This window comes from Heliconius melpomene, chromosome 19, assembly GCF_056956725.1.
Source record: "Heliconius melpomene rosina isolate 202511_hmr_F chromosome 19, ASM5695672v1, whole genome shotgun sequence".
Classification (NCBI taxonomy): Eukaryota; Metazoa; Arthropoda; class Insecta; order Lepidoptera; family Nymphalidae; genus Heliconius; species Heliconius melpomene.
In genome coordinates, this window is record NC_140407.1 from 13,599,640 (window position 1) to 13,619,785 (window position 20,146).

General features: G+C 30.8%; 3 protein-coding genes across 9 annotated transcripts; 2 read left to right on the plus strand and 1 right to left on the minus strand.

The window, feature by feature from the left end:
- Positions 1-1,766: 1,766 nt before the first annotated feature.
- Positions 1,767-12,337, plus strand: LOC146528917 (pancreatic triacylglycerol lipase-like). Its single transcript, XM_085203863.1, has 8 exons — positions 1,767-1,923; positions 2,013-2,061; positions 6,477-6,744; positions 6,899-7,047; positions 7,318-7,541; positions 7,769-7,925; positions 8,454-8,594; positions 11,690-12,337. The coding sequence occupies exons 1-8, from the start codon at positions 1,812-1,814 to the stop codon at positions 11,712-11,714; spliced, it is 1,125 nt and encodes a 374-aa protein (XP_085059989.1). The 5' UTR covers positions 1,767-1,811; the 3' UTR covers positions 11,715-12,337.
- On the minus strand, positions 9,180-14,278 carry LOC146528918 (uncharacterized). Of its 5 annotated transcripts, none has more exons than XM_085203866.1 (6): positions 13,825-14,278; positions 13,494-13,676; positions 13,225-13,348; positions 12,551-12,705; positions 11,246-11,350; positions 9,180-10,774 (listed from the first exon to the last, which is right to left on the minus strand). In XM_085203866.1, the coding sequence occupies exons 2-6, from the start codon at positions 13,632-13,634 to the stop codon at positions 10,652-10,654; spliced, it is 648 nt and encodes a 215-aa protein (XP_085059992.1). In that variant the 5' UTR covers positions 13,635-13,676; positions 13,825-14,278; the 3' UTR covers positions 9,180-10,651. The 5 variants fall into 5 exon arrangements, with proteins under 5 accessions (XP_085059992.1, XP_085059994.1, XP_085059991.1 ...); XM_085203868.1 differs by having other exon boundaries at positions 11,230-11,350; positions 13,909-14,277; XM_085203865.1 differs by having other exon boundaries at positions 13,494-13,690; positions 13,909-14,277.
- A 395-nt stretch (positions 14,279-14,673) lies between these two features.
- Positions 14,674-19,906, plus strand: LOC146528919 (uncharacterized). Of its 3 annotated transcripts, none has more exons than XM_085203861.1 (8): positions 14,675-15,168; positions 15,242-15,409; positions 15,656-15,946; positions 16,571-16,603; positions 17,114-17,438; positions 17,941-18,072; positions 18,194-18,286; positions 19,683-19,906. In XM_085203861.1, the coding sequence occupies exons 1-7, from the start codon at positions 14,866-14,868 to the stop codon at positions 18,244-18,246; spliced, it is 1,305 nt and encodes a 434-aa protein (XP_085059987.1). In that variant the 5' UTR covers positions 14,675-14,865; the 3' UTR covers positions 18,247-18,286; positions 19,683-19,906. The 3 variants fall into 3 exon arrangements, with proteins under 3 accessions (XP_085059986.1, XP_085059987.1, XP_085059985.1); XM_085203859.1 differs by having other exon boundaries at positions 14,676-15,168; positions 17,941-18,059; XM_085203860.1 differs by lacking the exon at positions 15,242-15,409 and having other exon boundaries at positions 14,674-15,168; positions 17,941-18,059.
- Positions 19,907-20,146: the final 240 nt, after the last annotated feature.

A 20,146-nucleotide genomic window follows, 5' to 3' on the forward strand; every position in this document is an offset into this window, starting at 1 on the left:
AATATTATATTACCTACTGAAATTTTACTAATCTTAACAATTGCCAAAGGTGAACTAAGCCTTAAAATTACATGTTATTGTCGATATAAAAATTAAACTACATATATTAGGTCAAAACAGTAATTTCAATTCTTCTTAAATTAGCTTACGAATACCTATTAAAATCAATGTAATTATCTTAAGACGCACGAAAAGCTAATTCTATTAAACACAAATGGAATCAGCAATATTAATATTTTTTTCTTAATATTTAATTGTTGTCATTAAAAAATGCAGTAGCACGATTGTTGGTATGGTATGGTATGGTTCTTTAAATCTGGCGTTCCGAGCGTGCCAGTTGAGCACATATCACTTCGCCAATGTAGCACGATTGTTTTTAAATATAGGAATATTGACATTTGTCTTGTGACATACAGTGATTGGACCAGTGGACCAGTTTTTATAGGTGATAGAGGAACTGATTTTGAACTCCAAAATTCTTAATAAGAAAAAAAATCATTGATAATAGAAAATAAGGGCTATATATCCTCATGGCATAAACAACAATAATAAAAAATCTCACCTTCTAACTGCAGAACGATGACGTCATAATATAAGAATGAAGGTAACATGTAACGTATATACTACGTAGGTATGCCACTCAACACGCTATGTCTGTAGAGTTCGGGGGAAAGTGGGGAACGGAATTGTGTTTTTAGAGGATGGAGTGTCTAAGCACTAGGTTTCCAGGCCTGCCCTGCCATGTGCGGGATATAGCGGGATATAACATCACTTTGTGAGTTACAAAATTTATTTAGTTAAATACTGCAGGAGATGCTAGCATAGCTTGTGAACAATCTTTTCCCATTAGCATATTCAACTTGTTTTTCTTTTTTTTAATTGCAATTATGTCATTGTTGCACCAAAAGAGCAGTATTTTTTTATATCATGCGTATTATGTGTAATGAAAAGGACTGGTTCCGTACGCAACAATAACTCTACAAAACAAACTAAGTTCTTCAACTGTGAAGCGCAATCGTAATTATTATGTTTCGATGTTATTAAATTCTTAAGTATTCATATGTATGTGTACGCTGAAATAATCTATACAGGTTTACTGATAACATATTAAGAGTAAAAAAATACATATTAATTATTACAAAATATACATTTGAATATGAATATTCTCGAAAATTAAGATTTTAAATAACCTTTGAATATTTAAATGGTATGTATTTACACATGTAAGTATTAACGAAAGAAAGTAAGACGTTTTGTATTGTCTGATTCGTAATATTGAATAAAAAACAAATATCGAAAGCCGTCGTGGCACAAAGGTTCACAATGGGGTTCGATTCCCACTCAGGGGAAAGAAATGTATAATATTTTCATCTTTCCTCAAGATGAAAAAGAAGATTTCAAGATGAAAATAGACAAGACAAGACAAGACTAGACAAGGTTTCAAGGACTCAACACACAATGCTTCGAGAATTCATCTATTCTTAAGACTAGGTTCCCTCTGCCTACCCCGCTATGTGAGGAATACAGCAGCGAGAAACTAAAATAAAAATTTACAATTTTATATTGAAATGATGTGTAATATTACGCTGCTAGAGTAGCTGTAATGGCCGTGATTTTATTTTTCTCAATAGGACAAATAAAGAGACCTGGACCAGCTCTCTTCATTACACGACCATATATCACACTCAAAGAAAGTGCTGTGAACACCAGATATTATGCAAATTGGATAATGTCGTAATTATTTTATTCTACAGGCATTCTTTCCAATATAGATATGGGGTTGGGTCGTGACTGCGATATCGCATAGTCGAATGCGTGGTGTGTTGATGAGCACGCTGATACTACCGTACGAGCCGTACCGAACGAGCGTGAAAATAAAAATGTGTAAATTTAATATTTCGGCGTCAATTATTTTTTTATTGGGTTAGTTAAAATGAAAAGTTAATATTTAAATTAAATTATACAAACTTAGTTTTTTTATTTCATATTACTTTATTTAAATAATATTACAGGTGTCCTTTTGGATAACACTCAAAGTGCATGGTTGAGATGTTACAAATCGTAAGTAATATTTACTATCTGCTAATTAATAGTGTATTGTATACAAGTAAAACAAGAATTGTTTTTTTAATTATTTTTTATTAAGTTACGTTTCTAACTAATACTGATTTTGTTATGAATTATGCTCCGAAAATATGTTTATATAAAGACAAATCTAATATTTTCAAAAGTATAAAAATATCTAGTAGTATAAAAGTATAATCTAAGTGTAGTAGTGGTTCGTATTCTTACTCTAACATTAAAATATAAATAAATAAAAATAATAATAATAATTACAATTGTACCATTTCTTAGCCGTGGCATGTAATAAAATAGAATAAAAAAGCTCTTAGACAACTCAGCTTCCAATGTACATGCGTCTCTCGTGAAAAGGGATATCGAATGAAAAATTTTAAATATTTTTTACAAATAAATTATTTTCTGTTTTGCACAAAAAATATGATATTTATAAAGAACGCCATTTTTATTTGGTATTTTATAAAAAAATATAAAAGCGTAAATAAAAATATTTTACATGTATGACATTATTTTACATATTCTTATATATTTTTTTTTCATTTAAAAAAATAGAACCTCTTTATGTTGTATAAATACAGATTAATGAGGTAAGATACATAAAATAAAAAAAACTAATTTTTATCCCATTAGGAATTGCATATATTTGTCGACAATGTCGTAATAAAATTAAATTTTTGACTCTAACTAGTACAGAAAAAATATAAAATAATAATTTTCATTTAAATTCGCACTACACATTCTCAGCATATTATGCTTATGGAATAATTTAAGCCTCAAAAATACAAGAAAGAAAACATATATGTTAATTTTAACGACAATTCTTGTCCATCTTGAGCTCATTCTATTTTTCTTTCATTATTATTGATGAAATTTCTAAGCTAAAAATAAATAAAATAAATTTCGTTTGCTTATATGTAAATCATATAAACAAAATACTTAATGCGTTTGTCACTTACGTGTTTCTATATTTCATCAAAGTTGATAGCGGTCGTCGAGATTGATTAATATTATTTACATAATGTTAACTTTCACTAACATTTTTGAATATTTTCTATTTTTTAGCATAGGAAGTTAATTTATTTCTTAATTAAGACAAACGGTTATGGCACGTGGTGATTTTATTTTTTGAGCAAAGGGAACCTAGTGTTAAGACACTCCGTTCCCGCATTCCGCTGAATATTTCGAGGCTTTGCGTGTTGAGGGGCAGAACTTAACGTTGGTTGTTGCCTTGGTGCCAGAGCGAAGAAATTGAAATATTTATAAATAATAATTCCTACCCCCAAGTGGGGATTGAACGTACAACCGTCGCATTACAGTTCCATCCTTCTCCCTTGCGCTACGAACGGCCTCGGTATTTTTTATTTTCCATTTATAATCGATAGAAATTGATATTGGTAACACCTACAGAACTCAAAAAGGTGCAGAGTTAAAATTATATTTACTTGCAATGCAAAATATAGAAAACAAAAATAAATAAAATAGAAATTTCATAAATATTGTAACAGCAATTGAGTATATTATATTAATTAATTTTCGACTTACATAGGAACCTAAACTGCGACCTCCATCACTATACGCTGTACTAGTCAACCATGCCCGATTAGTGTGTTACTTCATCATTTTCAATGTCAATGATTTTCTTATCCAATAAGTGGTGTTTTTTAATAAAAATATGCAATATTTATTTATTACTATAATTTATTTAATTGAGCGTTCACTTTTTGCTAATATCGTATTTAGAAGTATCTAGTTTCTTAAAAGCACCTACTAAATGGAAATTATTTATAAATTTAATATTTTCTATAATGTATTATTTGCATTAGGTAATAAGTAGTAAAAACAATTACTTACATCTATACCCTATTTATTGAGCCGTGAGATAAAAGGCAACCGAGTGATTTAACACTAGGTTCCCTCTGCCTACCTTGCTGTGAGCGGGATACAGAGTGAAGCTGATTCAATTTTTATTTTAAACTAGTGGACCCTAACGCGGCTACGCCTGCTTGAACTATACGAATATTTATTAAATATATTTATGAAATTATTTTCACATTTCAATAGAGAGATGCGTTAAGCAAGCTCTTTCTAACAACAAACTTTGCAAATCGTTGCTTAGCAACGACGGTTGTTATTAACATGGCGGAATAAATTGCATGTCAAATTAATAAGAATTTTAATATATTAGTATATATCGAAAATATTACAAATATGAGAAAAAAAAGTATCCTATGTTCATCCCAGGACCCTCAAGTATCTCTATATGAGTATTTTATCACAATTAAATTAGCAGTTGGGCCCTGATTGCGTAAAAGACAGACAGACAGACAGACAGAGTTACTTTCGAATTTATAATATAGGTATGGATAGTTGATATATTAAACCCAAAAGCAAGACCAAAGCATCTTATGCAACTTCGAACACATTCCAATGCTAAAAAATTATAGAGTAATTTTTATTTTACATTTCAATATAATTTTATCTAAGTGTTTATCTCATTTAAAGTTACAAATATAAATATAGTTTATTTAAATTAATAAAAAAAATAGTTTTAATTTGTTTTTTTTTTAATATATAGGTACTACTTGCAACATTTTTTTATTATTTGAAAAGACAACATAAGAATAGTACAGCTAGCTGCTAGAATCATATGTGGGAAACCCTTCGATACAAAAATGAAATAAGAATAATAAAGCGAGATAAAAGTTTGACAAATTTTGTTTCTGTTTACATTTTGTCTCACACCCAAGTGAATAGAATATGAATGTGAATCCAAGGAGGAAGAAGGGAACCATTTTGGAAGTTAATCTCCATAGATTATTAAGCGACGAGCATGTATTGAATAACAGATTACCTATATAGAGTTATGGACGCCATGGTCCAATAAGTAGACTATGAGGACGATCCACATTGTTTACTCGATAGAAATCTACTTAATATTTGGCTTTCTTTCATGAAGTCAAGTTTTTGCATAAGAAACTGGTTATACTCTAACGACGTGAATTATTTAACTCGTGCGTAATACGAGTACATAGACCTTGTTGACTTCGTTTCCTTTATTGTCTTGATGATGGTTTGAGCAACTGTTAAGTATGTATGACCTCTCTTTAACGATGGAGGGTGATATCGTTATCACTTGAATTCCTCTGATAATCACCTGTTCGACGTGAGACCATTATCATTTATTTAAATATGGTGTCTGGTGTAAAGTATTTTACGCATTTTAACGTTTTAGTTTCACGCATTTATCCCGCATATAACAGGGAAGGCAAATTGAACCTAGGAATCAAGTGTTAAGATACTCTGTTCCCTTTAAGACACTTCCGTTCCTCACTTTCTTGTTTTTTGTTGTGCTCTTGAACCTTATTATTTAGAAATAAGTAATGATCATTGCTTATTTGGAAATTATTGTTAAAATTTTAACAAAAAAAATACTATTAGCGTAGATAAACAGTGAACGATCTCCGCTTCCGGCCTTTCAATCTATAATATGGTAAATGGAACTCGTTATTGTTATGATCGTCGTATAATATACAATAACCTACTTTATTTACAATTATTTTTTATCAACATCAAGCGCATACACACTAAGTACTTTATTTGTAACATTATTGCTCCAGTCTATCTAGACATTGATTTCAATCATAAATGTAGAAAACTAACTTTCTATGTTTTGAATTTTTTGTGGTTCGACATAATGCCAAAAATAAAAGACACATATGTATTTTTTTTTCAAGTTTTAATTTAGTTGTTGAGTTTGTTAGGATTGTGCTTCTTCTCTTCGTGTTCTGTGATTTAGTCGAGCATATATGCTCGTCCTCACAAAGATGTTCTTCAATTGGGATTTCTGATATTGCTAGAAGCCTCATTCAAAGAGGCCATTTATGGACGGATTTTATACCATATACCATATTTGATCATATTTAGGATGTTTCTAAGGAAGATTCTACTGGTGTAATTAAATGCAGAGACTTGTGATTTTTTTCAAATTTGTTTTTCAAAAGTATTAAAGATGTTCCTAGTAAATATAGGCATAAACATTATTAGTGATGTAAAATATACACAAATACTTAAGATAAATTTAAATGAAAAATATAATATTCTTTACTTCTTTGTTTTTTGTTTGTTGCTGAAGAGTATTTATTATAAACGTGTGACAGTTTTAACAAAAGATATGCTATTCAGAGACTATGCTTATTTAAAAAAATTAACATAAGAAACTGTATATAGCCTCGGTTTTTACTTCCGAACGCCGTCATGAATTAGTTATCATTATTTATTTAACAGAAGAAAAAATGCTTAAAAACATTTTTACTTACATATTTTTAAAAATATAAATATAGTTTATATTTATGACATATACAAAAGTATATTTTTTAACTCAATATTTATTATTATAGCTCTCTCAGTAACTATACTGTCGTATCTCTATCCAACCCAACACCTCTACTAACCGACAGCTGCTTTGACCCAAATCTCAAAACGATGATATATACATTTGGGTTTAGAGGAAAATGCAATGGGCCAGCGACTACTGCAGTTTTACAAACGTATATAAATATGAACAAAAGAAATGTGTTATTATTGGATTGGGAAGAAGAATCTACAAGTGATTTTTTGAGTATATCTGTTGGCTACGCCCTGTTAGTTGTGCCTAAGGCGAAGAGTGTAAGATAATTCTATTTACGTTTTTCTTTTATATCATAATATTATCATTTGTAAATAGACTTTTTTTGTTTTACAAAAAATCTAACAAGTCACACATCCACAACAAACCTACCTACATATAAAGAAAAAACATAAAAAACACAAATTATTTCAGGTAGGTCAAATATTTGGCGAAGCGTTAATGATTCTAGCTAGAAGCGGCCTCAACATGAACCAAGTGCATCTAGTTGGATATTCCTTGGGCGCTCACGTCCTGGCTTACGCCGGCAGGTGGACCCGCCAGAGAGGTCAACCTGTAGCTCGGTAAAGTACCTATTCATTTTTCATTATAAATATCGTACGAAAGCAAGGAAAAAGAAATACACTAAGTAAAAGCAAAGACTATGCATCCTAATTTGTAAGTTCAATTTAATGACAATAACTCCTTAATGAAAAGGTTTACAAAGATTAAAAGTGATACCTAATATGTTCGTATTTTAGCAAATGTTATTTTCACTCAAGTGGAGAATGCTAAAACATTAACTTTTACATTTACCAGAATGTGCAGTAATAATATCTATACAATTGTTTCAGAATAACAGGCCTAGATCCTGCGCGAGCTCTCTTCGAAGGCATGTTTGCAATACATAACGGCTTAGACCGAACTTGTGCAACATTTGTGGATATAATCCACACTAACCCAGGATACTATGGTATAAGCAAATCTAGCGGGACCGTGGACTTGTGGCCTAATTACTCTAGTGATGGCATGCAACCTGGTTGCCCAAAAGGAACCTATCAATTCTTTACTTCTGGAGGTAACTTCCACTGCTAACTGACTACTAAAACTAATGAGTTGCAGGCTAAAGCCTAGAATTATTATTTATGAATTATTATTGTTTATTTGTTAAATTTATTTTGTTTAGCATTATGGTTTACAATAAATAGTTTTGAAATTGTTTAAAAATTGTTTTATCTTATAATAATAGTTTATAGGAAAGAAGAGAGTAAGTGAATAGCAAGTGAATTAAATATTTCATTACAGATCTTTGCAGTCACGATCGGGCATGGCATTATTTTATAGAATCCATCAGATCCCCGACCGCGTTCCCGGCTGTGGCGGCAGCCAACTACAATACATGGCTCGATCTGCTTACACCTCCTAACATCACTATATTTATGGGAGAGTTAACTAATACTCGGTTAATATACTTGTTTATACGTTAATATAAAATTAATATAAATAATTTATTAATAAATATTTTACCATAATTTTATCAATTTAGTCATGGATAATTAATAAATTAATATTAGGTATATAAAATAATGAGGCCACGACTAGCATAAGCGTGTGACTGTAAACGCGACAGGTCGTGGGTTCGATTCCAACTCGAGGAAATGAAATATTTCATATTTTCATTTATTTGCTTCTGGTGTCGAGGCAAAAGCGCGGCGCTGAGTTCCACACGCAGTGCCTCCAGAATTCAGCAGAAAGTGGGAGTGGTGTATTGAACACTATTATTCATCTGCCTACCCTGCTACATGCGGGTTACAGCATGAAGTTAAAAAAAGGCATATAACATAATAATTTTAAACATATACTTACCATTATATAAAAAAATATATTGGTAAGTATAGGTATAACCTAGTAGGGCAGGTATAATAACTACCCTACTACTTGATTTATTATTTCTTAGTAAAACTTGATATACATTATTTCTGCATTTTAGAACCTACGGCAATTACTTTCTGACAACACAAGGCCAGTCGCCCTATAGCAAAGGCCCTCTTGGTATGATGCCCGATGCTCAAACGAGAAGACGGAGAAATTCACCAAGATCTTCTTTATCCGCCATATTTGGATTCTTAAGGTGATGACACGTTAAAATATGTATATAAGTACTTGCATACTGTACATATTCTAGAACAATACTTTGTATATGTTTAAAAGAGGAGTTTATAAAATTTTATAATAGGAATGTATTATAATAACCAAAAATATCTAATTTTGTCAATATCTCTATTACCAAGTATTTAGTTATGTAGTTATTAGTTATAGATTTATTCTTAATAGTAATTGTAGAAACTTATTATGAAATAGTAGTTCATTTTGCAGCTCAAAATAAAAATAATACTTAATTCGTAACGACGTAACAGAAAAAAAAACGAGAAATATGGAATATTAAAGCCAAATATCACAAGATATATACTTGCATTCATACAGCCTTTTTTGGTTTGCTATTAGTGCATTTAATATAATTATTTAGTACAGTACATTCGAAGAGTCGTGGCCGCCCTGAAGTCCCTGAATGCGTATGCGCAAAAGACTCGTCGACCAATACTGTAATATTCGTAACTAACTAAGCAACAAGTCACAATATTCCAGATTTCTTTTTCAATTCCTGCTTTATGCACTGGTCACACTCTTCACGCAAGTATTTATTAAAAAAAGAATAATTAATGTAATACTTTTTATTCATCTACTTTATATAGGATAAAATAAATAGCTATTGAATTGAATTTTATTATTATTTTGATTAAATGTAAAAAATCAAAAACTATTCATTAAAATTATAATTTAATACTATGTCTGACATTACAGCAGATTAAGATTATTTTATTACATTTACTGAAAATTTAGTAACAAAAAAGTTTGGCTTTTTTATACTTTATTGACATTTTTGGCGCAAGTCCAAAATATCAATAAAGTATTTTTTTAATAATGTAATAACGACATTTATAAGTTATGCATTTATTATTCTATATACAATATACCATAAATACAATGTAGCCATATTTGGCACCAGTAACCGACAAGGAGCAATGATCGACATTTTATAACTATCGAAAATATGGATATGTAATGTTTTTATATATTGGTACTAACTAACCTTTTAAATCAGTATACACTAAATTGTTTTCGTTTGTATTTTGTACAAGATAATTTGTATTTGACGCCCATATATTCCTTCTCAGTCGATATTTAGGTGTTGATTATTGAAGCGTTGAAGTTAATAATATTTTGATTTGCTTTATTTTCGACTATTACAAATTTTAAGCAATTTATATTATTTTTCTCATAAATATTATATTAAACTTTATAATTTTTATTTTTTTGTGATAAAAATATACAATTAAGTCATTTACTGGTGCCTATAGTATATGTAAGTAAAGTTGTGACTAATAAAAACTTATCAGCCTGCAGCTTTTTCATTACAAAATTTACTTAACTGTCAACACTACTAACAAATTTTCGTTATATATATTTTAGTCGATACTGAAATCGAAATATCGAAACATTGAAAGTGGGGCGCATCACTAAAAATAAAAATACTCAAATGTCATCTACACAACTAAAAGAATAATTTAATTATTTTAAATAGTCCACAAGACTATATTAAATAAACGAAAGGAGTATTATTATAGTTATTTATATTTAAAATATGTTTATCTTAACAATAATTACATTAGTGTTTAGAATCTTCTAAGGTTACTTAACTATTTTTGACACATTAGTAAAATGTATTTATTTAATAGTATGCACAACACAATTTCAATTTATATAAATAGCACAACAAAAAATATCTTGACATAGTTTTCATACTTACCTATCACATTTTTGTAAATATTTACATTAATAAAATAAAGAGGCAGTCGTGAGACAGTTTTCAGGCGTTTGGAGTCACACTCTTGTGAGTGTGACTGTAAACGTGAGGGTTGTGGGTTCGACTCCCAAGGCAAGGAACAGCGCAGAGTTGAGTTTCGCCACCCCAACACGCACGTTCAGGTCTCCAAAGTTCGGCGGAAAATAGAGAACTGAATGTCTTAATACTAAGTGCCCTGCAATATGCGGGATACTGAATTCATGCAATTGCAATGTATTCAGCGTTAAGCAGAAAAAAAACGTGTTTTCAATATATTTTTTCTGCTAAGTGGGGGCAGTGTAGATTCGTTTTACTGTAGAATCAATATCAACAATGGCGGCTCTCACGTCGTGTGTCGCCGCACTTATGGATTCAAATGTGTTAGCTATACGTTCTATCGCATGCGCCTGCAATGAAAAGAGAAATAAATTTTAGTTTCGTGGTTGTCGTAGCGTTTGACTGTACTGTGAATGTTGTGGGTTCGATTCCCAATCGGATGTTTTAATTATTTTCATTGACCCGCTCTGACAAACAACAAGATAAAGAGCGGCGTTGAGTTCCGCTACTCAACACGCAATGTCCCGAAAATTTTATGTTGTTATTTTGTTGTTCCCGAAAAATTTTAACGAAATTACGAAAATTATAAGACAATCCAGTGGGTAGCGATATGCATATAAGAATTTTCACATACCTTAATAACGACGTATGGCTCAGTCAGAGTAATCAGAGCGTTTGGACGGATTATAACAGAGGGTGTAACAGTGGGTTCGAATCCAGCTGCGTTCAATTTTTTATATGTTTTCTAAAAATGTTTTTTGTTTGTTTGTTTGTAAGAAGTATTTTATATAATATATAAACTGACTTCCGAAACTACTGACTTGTATCTGTGAGGCCTCCGCTAATCGCTCCATAGCTTGAGCGTTAACTCGCGACGCGTTCGCCAACTGCGTCATGGCGGCCGCTTGCTCAGTCATCACCTTCACCTGTAAATTCAATTTTAATTATCATTTCCAACAATCTATATTTATAATAAAATTGTTACTTTATCTATATAAAAGAACCCAAAACTTTTTTAAATTTGTCTGTTTGTTGGTTTGTCTGCATTTGTGCACGCTAATCTCTGAAAAGGTTTCTCTGACTTAAATGACTGCATTCAATTTTGAATTTTGGCAAGCTTCCCTTAACATTTGGTGTAAAATGTAAATAAATAAGGAAGTTGTGTCAATATATAAAGTATTGCAAGAACAATATTAATTTTAGACCCGAGATACAGCGTAAACTTTAAAAACAAAATGTTATACTGTTACTATTACTTTTACTAGGTTCTGGTTGCGGTTTTTCATATAACTACGCTATGTGGAAGACATCTTAACTCTGAAAGGCTTGTGTTAACCCAGCTTATGTGAAGGCATAACATTAAGGTTATAAATAGTTCTTATTTATTTATTTAACCTCAAATAACATAATTATGTCATTGTGTTTGTTTTCCGTTTTGTGTCATTCATTCAGATGTAAAAATGGCATCAATCAATATAATATGTACATTGTACAATTATGTATATCTGTATTTATAATTGGTGTTTTTGTTTGTGTAAGTACAATAGATAACTGATTACAGCTGCGAAGCCACGGACAAAATCTATTTAGTACATATCCATGCATCTGTAGAGCGAACTCCAGGAGCACTCTTTAAAAAAACAGTATTTTAAAACTTTTGGAAACTGGTTTCTATCCTCTAATATTGCTCTATCTTGCACAAAGTATAGAGAAAAATGAAAGGATAGCAATTTGATAGCATGCCAAATACAAACATCACACAGGGGATAATTATTTGGACATTTTTAAAGATGTCTCTCGGTACAGGTTAATTTTATATTTTGTGTGGTGTACTATAATAGAATATTTATTATATTAATTATTTTATATAAACTAATGTATATTTAAGAAAAATAAATAAGAATCTACATAAATTTATATGTTTTTATAAGAACCTTTGTAATGGCCGGTATTGAATGACTGATGATTTTTATATTTAAGGTACTTATTTAGAAATGTTATATTGACAAAATAAAGAGTTACTCTTCATTTCAAAAATTTGTTTGCAATGTTCTACCAATAAGAGATATAAAACAATATTGTAACTATAAACAAGATATCTAATAAAATTGAAAAGATGAACTTACTAATTTTTCCATAACAACCATTTGGCGTTCTTCAAAATCTAATGCTGGTTCAAAATTAAGAACTGGTTCATTCTTATGATTATGGTCCATATTATCTTCATTATAAAATGTGTCTTCCATAAAATGTGATTCAACTTTCACTGAATTACGATTCTCTGTAAATGAAGTATAAAAATCTTTTACTTTTACATAACTTAGTGAATATAAATTCAACAAAAATCATCCTATATCTATAGAGCCTATTAAAATGAGCCAAAACATAATATATCTACTGTTAGGTGTTGAAAAATTGAGTATCTTATAGATTCCAGATGATAGTATATTCCAGATATTCATTAATTTCATCATAATGCATATTGTGTACTCTTGCGATAAATATTAGTATTATTTATTGATTATTAGAATTAGGCATCACCTACTTTAGCTTATTAATAATCTTTACAAAAATTGTAGCCTATATGTTACTCTAATGTATAATTTATATTACTGTAAGTTTTATCTAAATCAATTCAGTAATATTTGAGTGGAAATGGAACAATCTTCCATCCCTACAAACTTTGAAATTTATAATTTTATATGAGGAAGATAGGATATAAAATGGTTTGCATAATATTGTTACTTTTGAATACATATTTTATCTAGATTTTGATTAAAACAATGTACACAGTACTCACTTCCTCCATTGTTAACCAAGAACAGATCCCAAATTTTTTTTTCTATATTTGAACATAAAGTATTAGGATCTCCATTTCCTGTTACTACTTTTGATCTAACACTTGACTTTTTGTCTGCCCAATACTGTAATATTAGAACAATATTGTAAGGTCAATAGTAGAAGAAATAAATAAGAAACACTTAGCCACAAATTTTATTTAGAATTTACTTAATTAATATATTTTTATCAAGTATTAGGTAATTAATATATTTTTATAAACATACTTACTTTAATCCAAGATTTCATAGGCCTAGTGGGACCAGTAATATTATTAACAATTCTAGTCAATTTAAACCACAATTTCTTGCTTTCATCACGACCTTCTAGACCTCTTAATTGACCTAGTGCTAACGAAGGATGATTTTCCATAAAATCCACAATAGCAACCACTTGTTCTAGACTAGGACGAGACTGTAAAAAAACATCTAAAGGATAGAAAATAATAAGATACATATAAAGAATACTAACATAAGTATTAACTCATACATATAATTTATAAAAAGCAGGGCAGAAAATAATTCAGTTTACACTAGTTAAGAAGTAAACAAATAGTAATCACCTTGCATAGTTTTAGTCGAGTTCAGTCTTAGTGGCTGTCGAGATACAGAAATGCCAAACAAAAATAAAAAAATTATGTACTCACGGCTATAGATCGATCAGTCATTCTTTATTATAAAACATCTGGAAAGAAATCACTTTTGTGTTATGCATGGAATGATGGATAACTAAAAAATGTTTAATATGCATTCGGTCAACAATTTGGTTACAAATCAGAAAATATGACAACCATTAGTTGGGGACTGAGAGTGAGAACTAACTAGGGTGTATTCACACTATAGTGCTGGTCACGATTTGCTTTCAGTCCGATGTCAGTCCGCTAAAATATTTATATATAAGAAATATTTTTATATGAAATTTGACCGCAACTATAATATGAATGCTCTGTAGTTTCATTGCTTGTTGTATAAGAATATTTTAATAGACTGAGATCGGACTAATAACGTTCGGTAACCAGTACAGTGTAGTCCAGCCTTAGAATTTAGAGTGGCGATTTATTTTATTGATAATAAGCGGTCTGGAGGATATGTATCGGCTTGGTGATAACATACTGTAAAGTGAGTTTTTACTTTTTTTTATTTATAATATTGAATAATATATTTTAAAGCCTAAAAATAAATTATCTAGTGTAGAGGTAGCTCTACACTTGAAGAAACATAATGCCACAGTTCGATAATATCATTTCAAAACAAAGTCGTTTTCGAAGTACAATATTTGTAGAAACATTGTTTCCTAGCTAACTTTAAATAAATTTATTTTATTGATTTTAAATGTTTAAATCGTATGTTATTTGATGTCCAGAAATATCCACCCAATAATTACACATGTCAAAAGTCAGTCCTCCTCTCATTCTGTCATTCTGTAGTCTGTATTCGCAAATGACAAAAGTCAAATAACTCACGTAATTTTATGATAAAACAAATAAGAATAAATAAATAATAAAACAAATTTATATTTGTGTGAGTTTTTAGGTTTTAGGAAATTTAAAAAAGTATATTTACGTAAACCGATATTAAAGAATAATCTATGAATTGTGAACAACATGTCTGAATCTGAAACTACGGTTGACCAAGATTCCAAACAGGAAAATAATCCAAGAAAAAGAATTCGCCACCGTAAAAAACAAGTATACGAAAACATAATGAAACAAATGGAATTTTATTTTAGTGATGCTAACCTTAGCAAAGACAGATTTCTTGGGGATTTAGTTAAAAGAGATCCTTTCGTACCGCTCTCAGAATTTCTCAAATTTAATAAGATTCGCACCATGACCCATGATATTACTGATATTATAAAATCTATGAAGCATTCTACATTCTTAGAACTTTCAGAAGATAAACTTAAAGTAAGTTTTTATCTTGAATGATATAAAGCTTATTAAATATGGCTAACTCAATTTTATAATAACTTGTTTTTAGGTTAGAAGAAAAACTATTTTAAAGTCTTATGATGCGGATATTAGAACTGTTTATGTAGAGTCAATACCAGTTTCAGCTAATCGAGAATGGTTACAAAGAGTATTTTCAGATTATGGCCAAGTTGCATATGTTTCACTTCCAAAATTTAAAAACTCGAACAAAATCAAGGTAAATTTATATTTTCATTGTTATTTGAAAATAATTAAGGGCTTAATTTTTTTTAGGGCAATATATTTTATTTTAATTTTCTTGCCCTGACAAAATGCAATGTTCATTTCTGCCTCTCAACATGTAATGTTTTAAACTCTGGTTGAAAATAAATAGGAGAAAATTTTGTACTTGAGAATATTTAACACCAAATGTTTAAATTAGTGAAAATTTGAATGACTATTGAATAAATTTTATTCTTTATAGGGATTTGCATTTATTGAATTTGCAAAATATCAAGAGGCTCAGAAGTGTATTGCAGCATTTTCCAAAATGGGCTGCAAATTGCCCTCATGCATGCCACCTGAGGAATTATCATCTATTAAAATGTTTAATATTGATAATGTGGAGGAAAATTCTGATAATAATCAGGAAACAAAAGATGAGTATGAGCCACCAAAGAAAAAAATAAAAAAGAATAAAGAAAAGAAGCCAAAAACCTTAGACTTAAAACTAGATCATGAATCAGACAGTGAAAAAAAAAATTACACACCAACTGTAAGTATTTCAACTATTATCTGTATTATATTTGTTGTGGCTAAACTCAGAAACAATAAGTTCACACTTTATATAGCATACAGTGGATTATTGTACCTTTTCCACATTTTTCCTTTGAAAAATAATGTATATTGCTATTTATCATCATTGGAAATGGATAAGTAATATAAACTGATAAAAAAAAATCAGCTTCACACTGTATCCCACACATAGTAGGGTAGGCTCTGCCTACTCTGCTATGTGCAAACCTAGTGTTAAGACACTCTGTTCTCCAAATTCTGCCAAATTCTGGAGGCATCGCGTATTGAGTGGTGGAACTCAATGTACCTTTGTCTCGACCACAGAGCAAAGAAATGAAAATATAAATTTAAATAAATATTTCATTTCTCAAGTGGGGATCAAACCCAGAACCAATCAGTTTACAGTCACAATTTGTGATCCTATGCCACAACTGGCTACTCACTATTCATATTTTTTATTATTCATATTATTCAGCTTTTTACTTAAAATCCTTTTGTCTAATCTTGACCGACAATTTACCTGGAGAAACCATGTAAGAGTGATGTGCACATTGCTGGTTTTTTTAAATGTTATATCATATTTAATTTTGATTACATATTCCAGGATGAGAACAAAAGTATAACTACACCTACCGAGGTAAGGAAAAAATAATATTTTGGTTTTTTACAAATGAATGAAGATGTTTGATGCTATGCTTTAAACCTTCATTGACACCAGTGTCACAACAATATTAAAAAAATGATAATAGATAAATTATAGTGACATTTTCTTCTCCATTCCTCATTTCCCCATAAAGACACTTCCGGTCCCCATTTCCACCGAATTCGTGAGGTATTGCGTGTTGAGCGGAGGAACTGAACATAGCATAGTTTTGCTTTCGCTTTGCATAGTTGCCAGAGTGACGAAATGAAAATATTTAATATATTTTTCCCCGAGTCGGAATTGAATCTACTCTAATCTACTATCTACCGTCTTGTTTACTGTTCTGCTGCTTCTGCACCATGACGGCCTCAAAATTCCGACTCGGAAGAATGATTATATTTTAATTATTTTCATTTTGTGGAATCCACAACAATCGCGTAAACTACGCCACTATGCCACAATGACTTCAATCAATCATCAATGATTAATTTAAAACAAAACTAGGAAAGCAAAACACCTGATGTCGAGTCAAAAGAAGAAATGACAAGCCAAGAAGAAAACAAACCATTAGATAACACACCCAGAAAGAAAAAACTAAAGAAAAGAACATCAAAAGAAAAGGGGAAGGCCCTAAGTAAAGACGAAGAAGCAAAAGATGCTTTATGGGGATTACAAATATTACCCAAGTCTGAGTGGAAAGCATTAAGAAATAAATATTTAAATCTTCAAAGGAAATATATGAAAGAAATAAAATCGAATTTGTATAACAAAAGACATTCGTATTCTGGTATACCGGAACCTGCTGAACCATCGATGGAAGTTGAGGCGGGTATGTATCAATATTTTTATTCTAGCGTAATCAGAGAGTATGAAAACCCTTCATTCTCCATTTTCCGCCCAAATTGAGGTGAGTGGCGGACGACGTCTTGCATTAGCTTATTATAGGGAAATGACTTACTTGGTAACAAAGTAGTGCCTCTGCACTTGCAGTGACACAAGGTAACTTCTTTAGTTACTGTTGTCTGGAACTGTCTCAGGAACTTCTTCAGTGTACCAAATATTTTCGATCAGAGGCGCCAGGGTCAAAGCCTAGTGGTTGGTCAGTCAGTCAGTATCTCATATGTTTTCGCCGGCGTTGAGTGCCCTTGGGAAGTCACAATAAGCTGACTAGAAACTAGAGAATGAAAATAATTTATTAATTCCCACAAGTGAAGATCAAACCCACAATCAACGCGTTTTATGATTAGTTATTATTTTATATTATCAACTCTTCTGATACATATATATATATATATATATATATATATATATATATATATATATTATTTTAGTCAATAGTACAAGAGAAGCGAGCGAAAAGAATGTGGAGCCTCTTAAGAAGGAACCCGGACTATTTGTTAAAGAAATCCTGTCTGAACCCTGCCTGGATGTGAGGACAACTAAAAGAAGTGTATGTATATTCTGTTAGTATCTTTAATCCATTGCTTGCATATACAGTAGAAAAATAACAATAAGCTTTAGATGATACGAAATTTTAAATTTATTCCTAGTGTAATCTATTTTTTAAAACTTTTTTTTTTCTAGATAAAAACAAATATACACGCGTTGCACGTAGACGTAAAAGAGGGACAATCTGAAGTTATTATACGATTTGACAATGCAAAAGCTGCAGATGAGGTATGTTGTCCACAAGAAAAATGATTTATTTTGATTAAGAAATATTTTTTAAAGGCCAGTCGTGGCGCAGGGGCACAAAATATGACTGTAACTGTACTGCAGACTGTATGAAAGGTTGTGGGTTTGATGCCCACTCGAGGAAATAAAATATTTACCTAAATTTATATTACATCATACACACAGCGTGAAGCTGTTTTTTTTTTAACTTCCTCACTCTGGTAACGAGACAAAGCGTATCGAACAGAAAGAGAGTGAAGAAGTGGCAAAGAGTCCATTGAAAACGCAATGAATTCGACAGAAAGTGGCAAACGGGGTGTCTTAACATTAATTTCCCTCTGCCTACCAGGCTATGTGCGGGTATGTATAGAGCATATTACAGGTAGAGGGAACAGAGACAGAGGTAGAGGGGACAAGACACTACGTAGTCCAGTTTCCGATCAAATTTGAGCCATTGCCGTAAAGAAAATAATTCGTTCCACTATATTGAGGATCGAAGATTAAAATTAGGCGATATGTGGGAAATAGAGTGTCTTAACCAAAGGTTCCCTCTGTCTATTCTGCTAATTGCTATATGCGGTGTATCCCGCAGCGTTTAAGTAATAATTGATATATATATATATATATATATATATATATATACATATATATATATATATATATATATATATACATATTATGTATACCAATTGTGAGGATATTCACATATTGACTTTTTTTTTTCTTTTATTATTTTATATTGGCTATTAAATTAAATAAGATAATACGGTTATAATATAATGAATTTGTACAAATGAATAGTAATAAAAAAATATTTACATGGTCTTTTGCTAAACTAATATATAGTATAAAATTATCTGTTGTTTCGTTATTTATTATCAATTATTATGTATAATAAATAAATAACGAAACTAAGGACAGTTTTATGTCCTAAGTTCAAAGTTTAAGTCGTTAAATACATACATACGACTATAAAAAGTTTTACATCAAAGGAGTTACAAAATACTTATTTAACTTTTAATGGCATCGCTAAAAATAACCGATTGTTATCGCTTTAATTTTATTTTTAATTAAATTAAATATTTTTATGTTAAATATATTTTCTTTTTTGTATGTGCATTTAAATGTCAAACAAATCAAATGTCCGCCTTAAATTGAAATAATATTTTTTCCGGTCAAAACTCGACTATTCGGTAGCTGTGCGGTGCGGTGTGGTGGTGGGTTCGATTCCCGCGCGGGGAATGCATTTTTTACATTTCATCGCTCTGGTAACAAATCAAGGTTCATCATTGATTTCTCCCACTCAACACGCAATATCTCGAATATCCTGAGGAACGGAGTGTACTAACCCTCTGCCTACCATGAAGCAAAAAAATACGATATACCTACGTATTTCCAGTACTGCGCTAACTCGAGTACCTCGCTTGTGCTTTGCGGCGCTGAGGAGGAGGAGCAGTGGCAGCGCGCGGAGAGTGCGCGCGCCTCCAAACGGGTGCGCGGACGCACACGGCTGCTAGCGCGCGCCGCCGCTGTCAGCGAGCCCGTTCCTTTGACACCCGCCTCGCCTCAGCCCACACACACGCATATACGGTTTGAAGATGAATAAAATGTCTTTTATTATATTTCTAAGTGTTTTTTTTCACACTCTTGTGTTAATAATTTGTGTACATAACTAGATAGTATCTAAATAGGTATGTTTTTTGGATTTTGTCATTTTTTTCTCGTTTTTTTTTAATGTAATATCGACTGTAAAACGTAAAAGTCGTATCGTTTTTTAAGTTTCAGTCAGTTACTTGCCAAATACAATAAATACATTATAGTTTTTAAATATTAATTGATCGATAACTTATTTCTATGAAAATG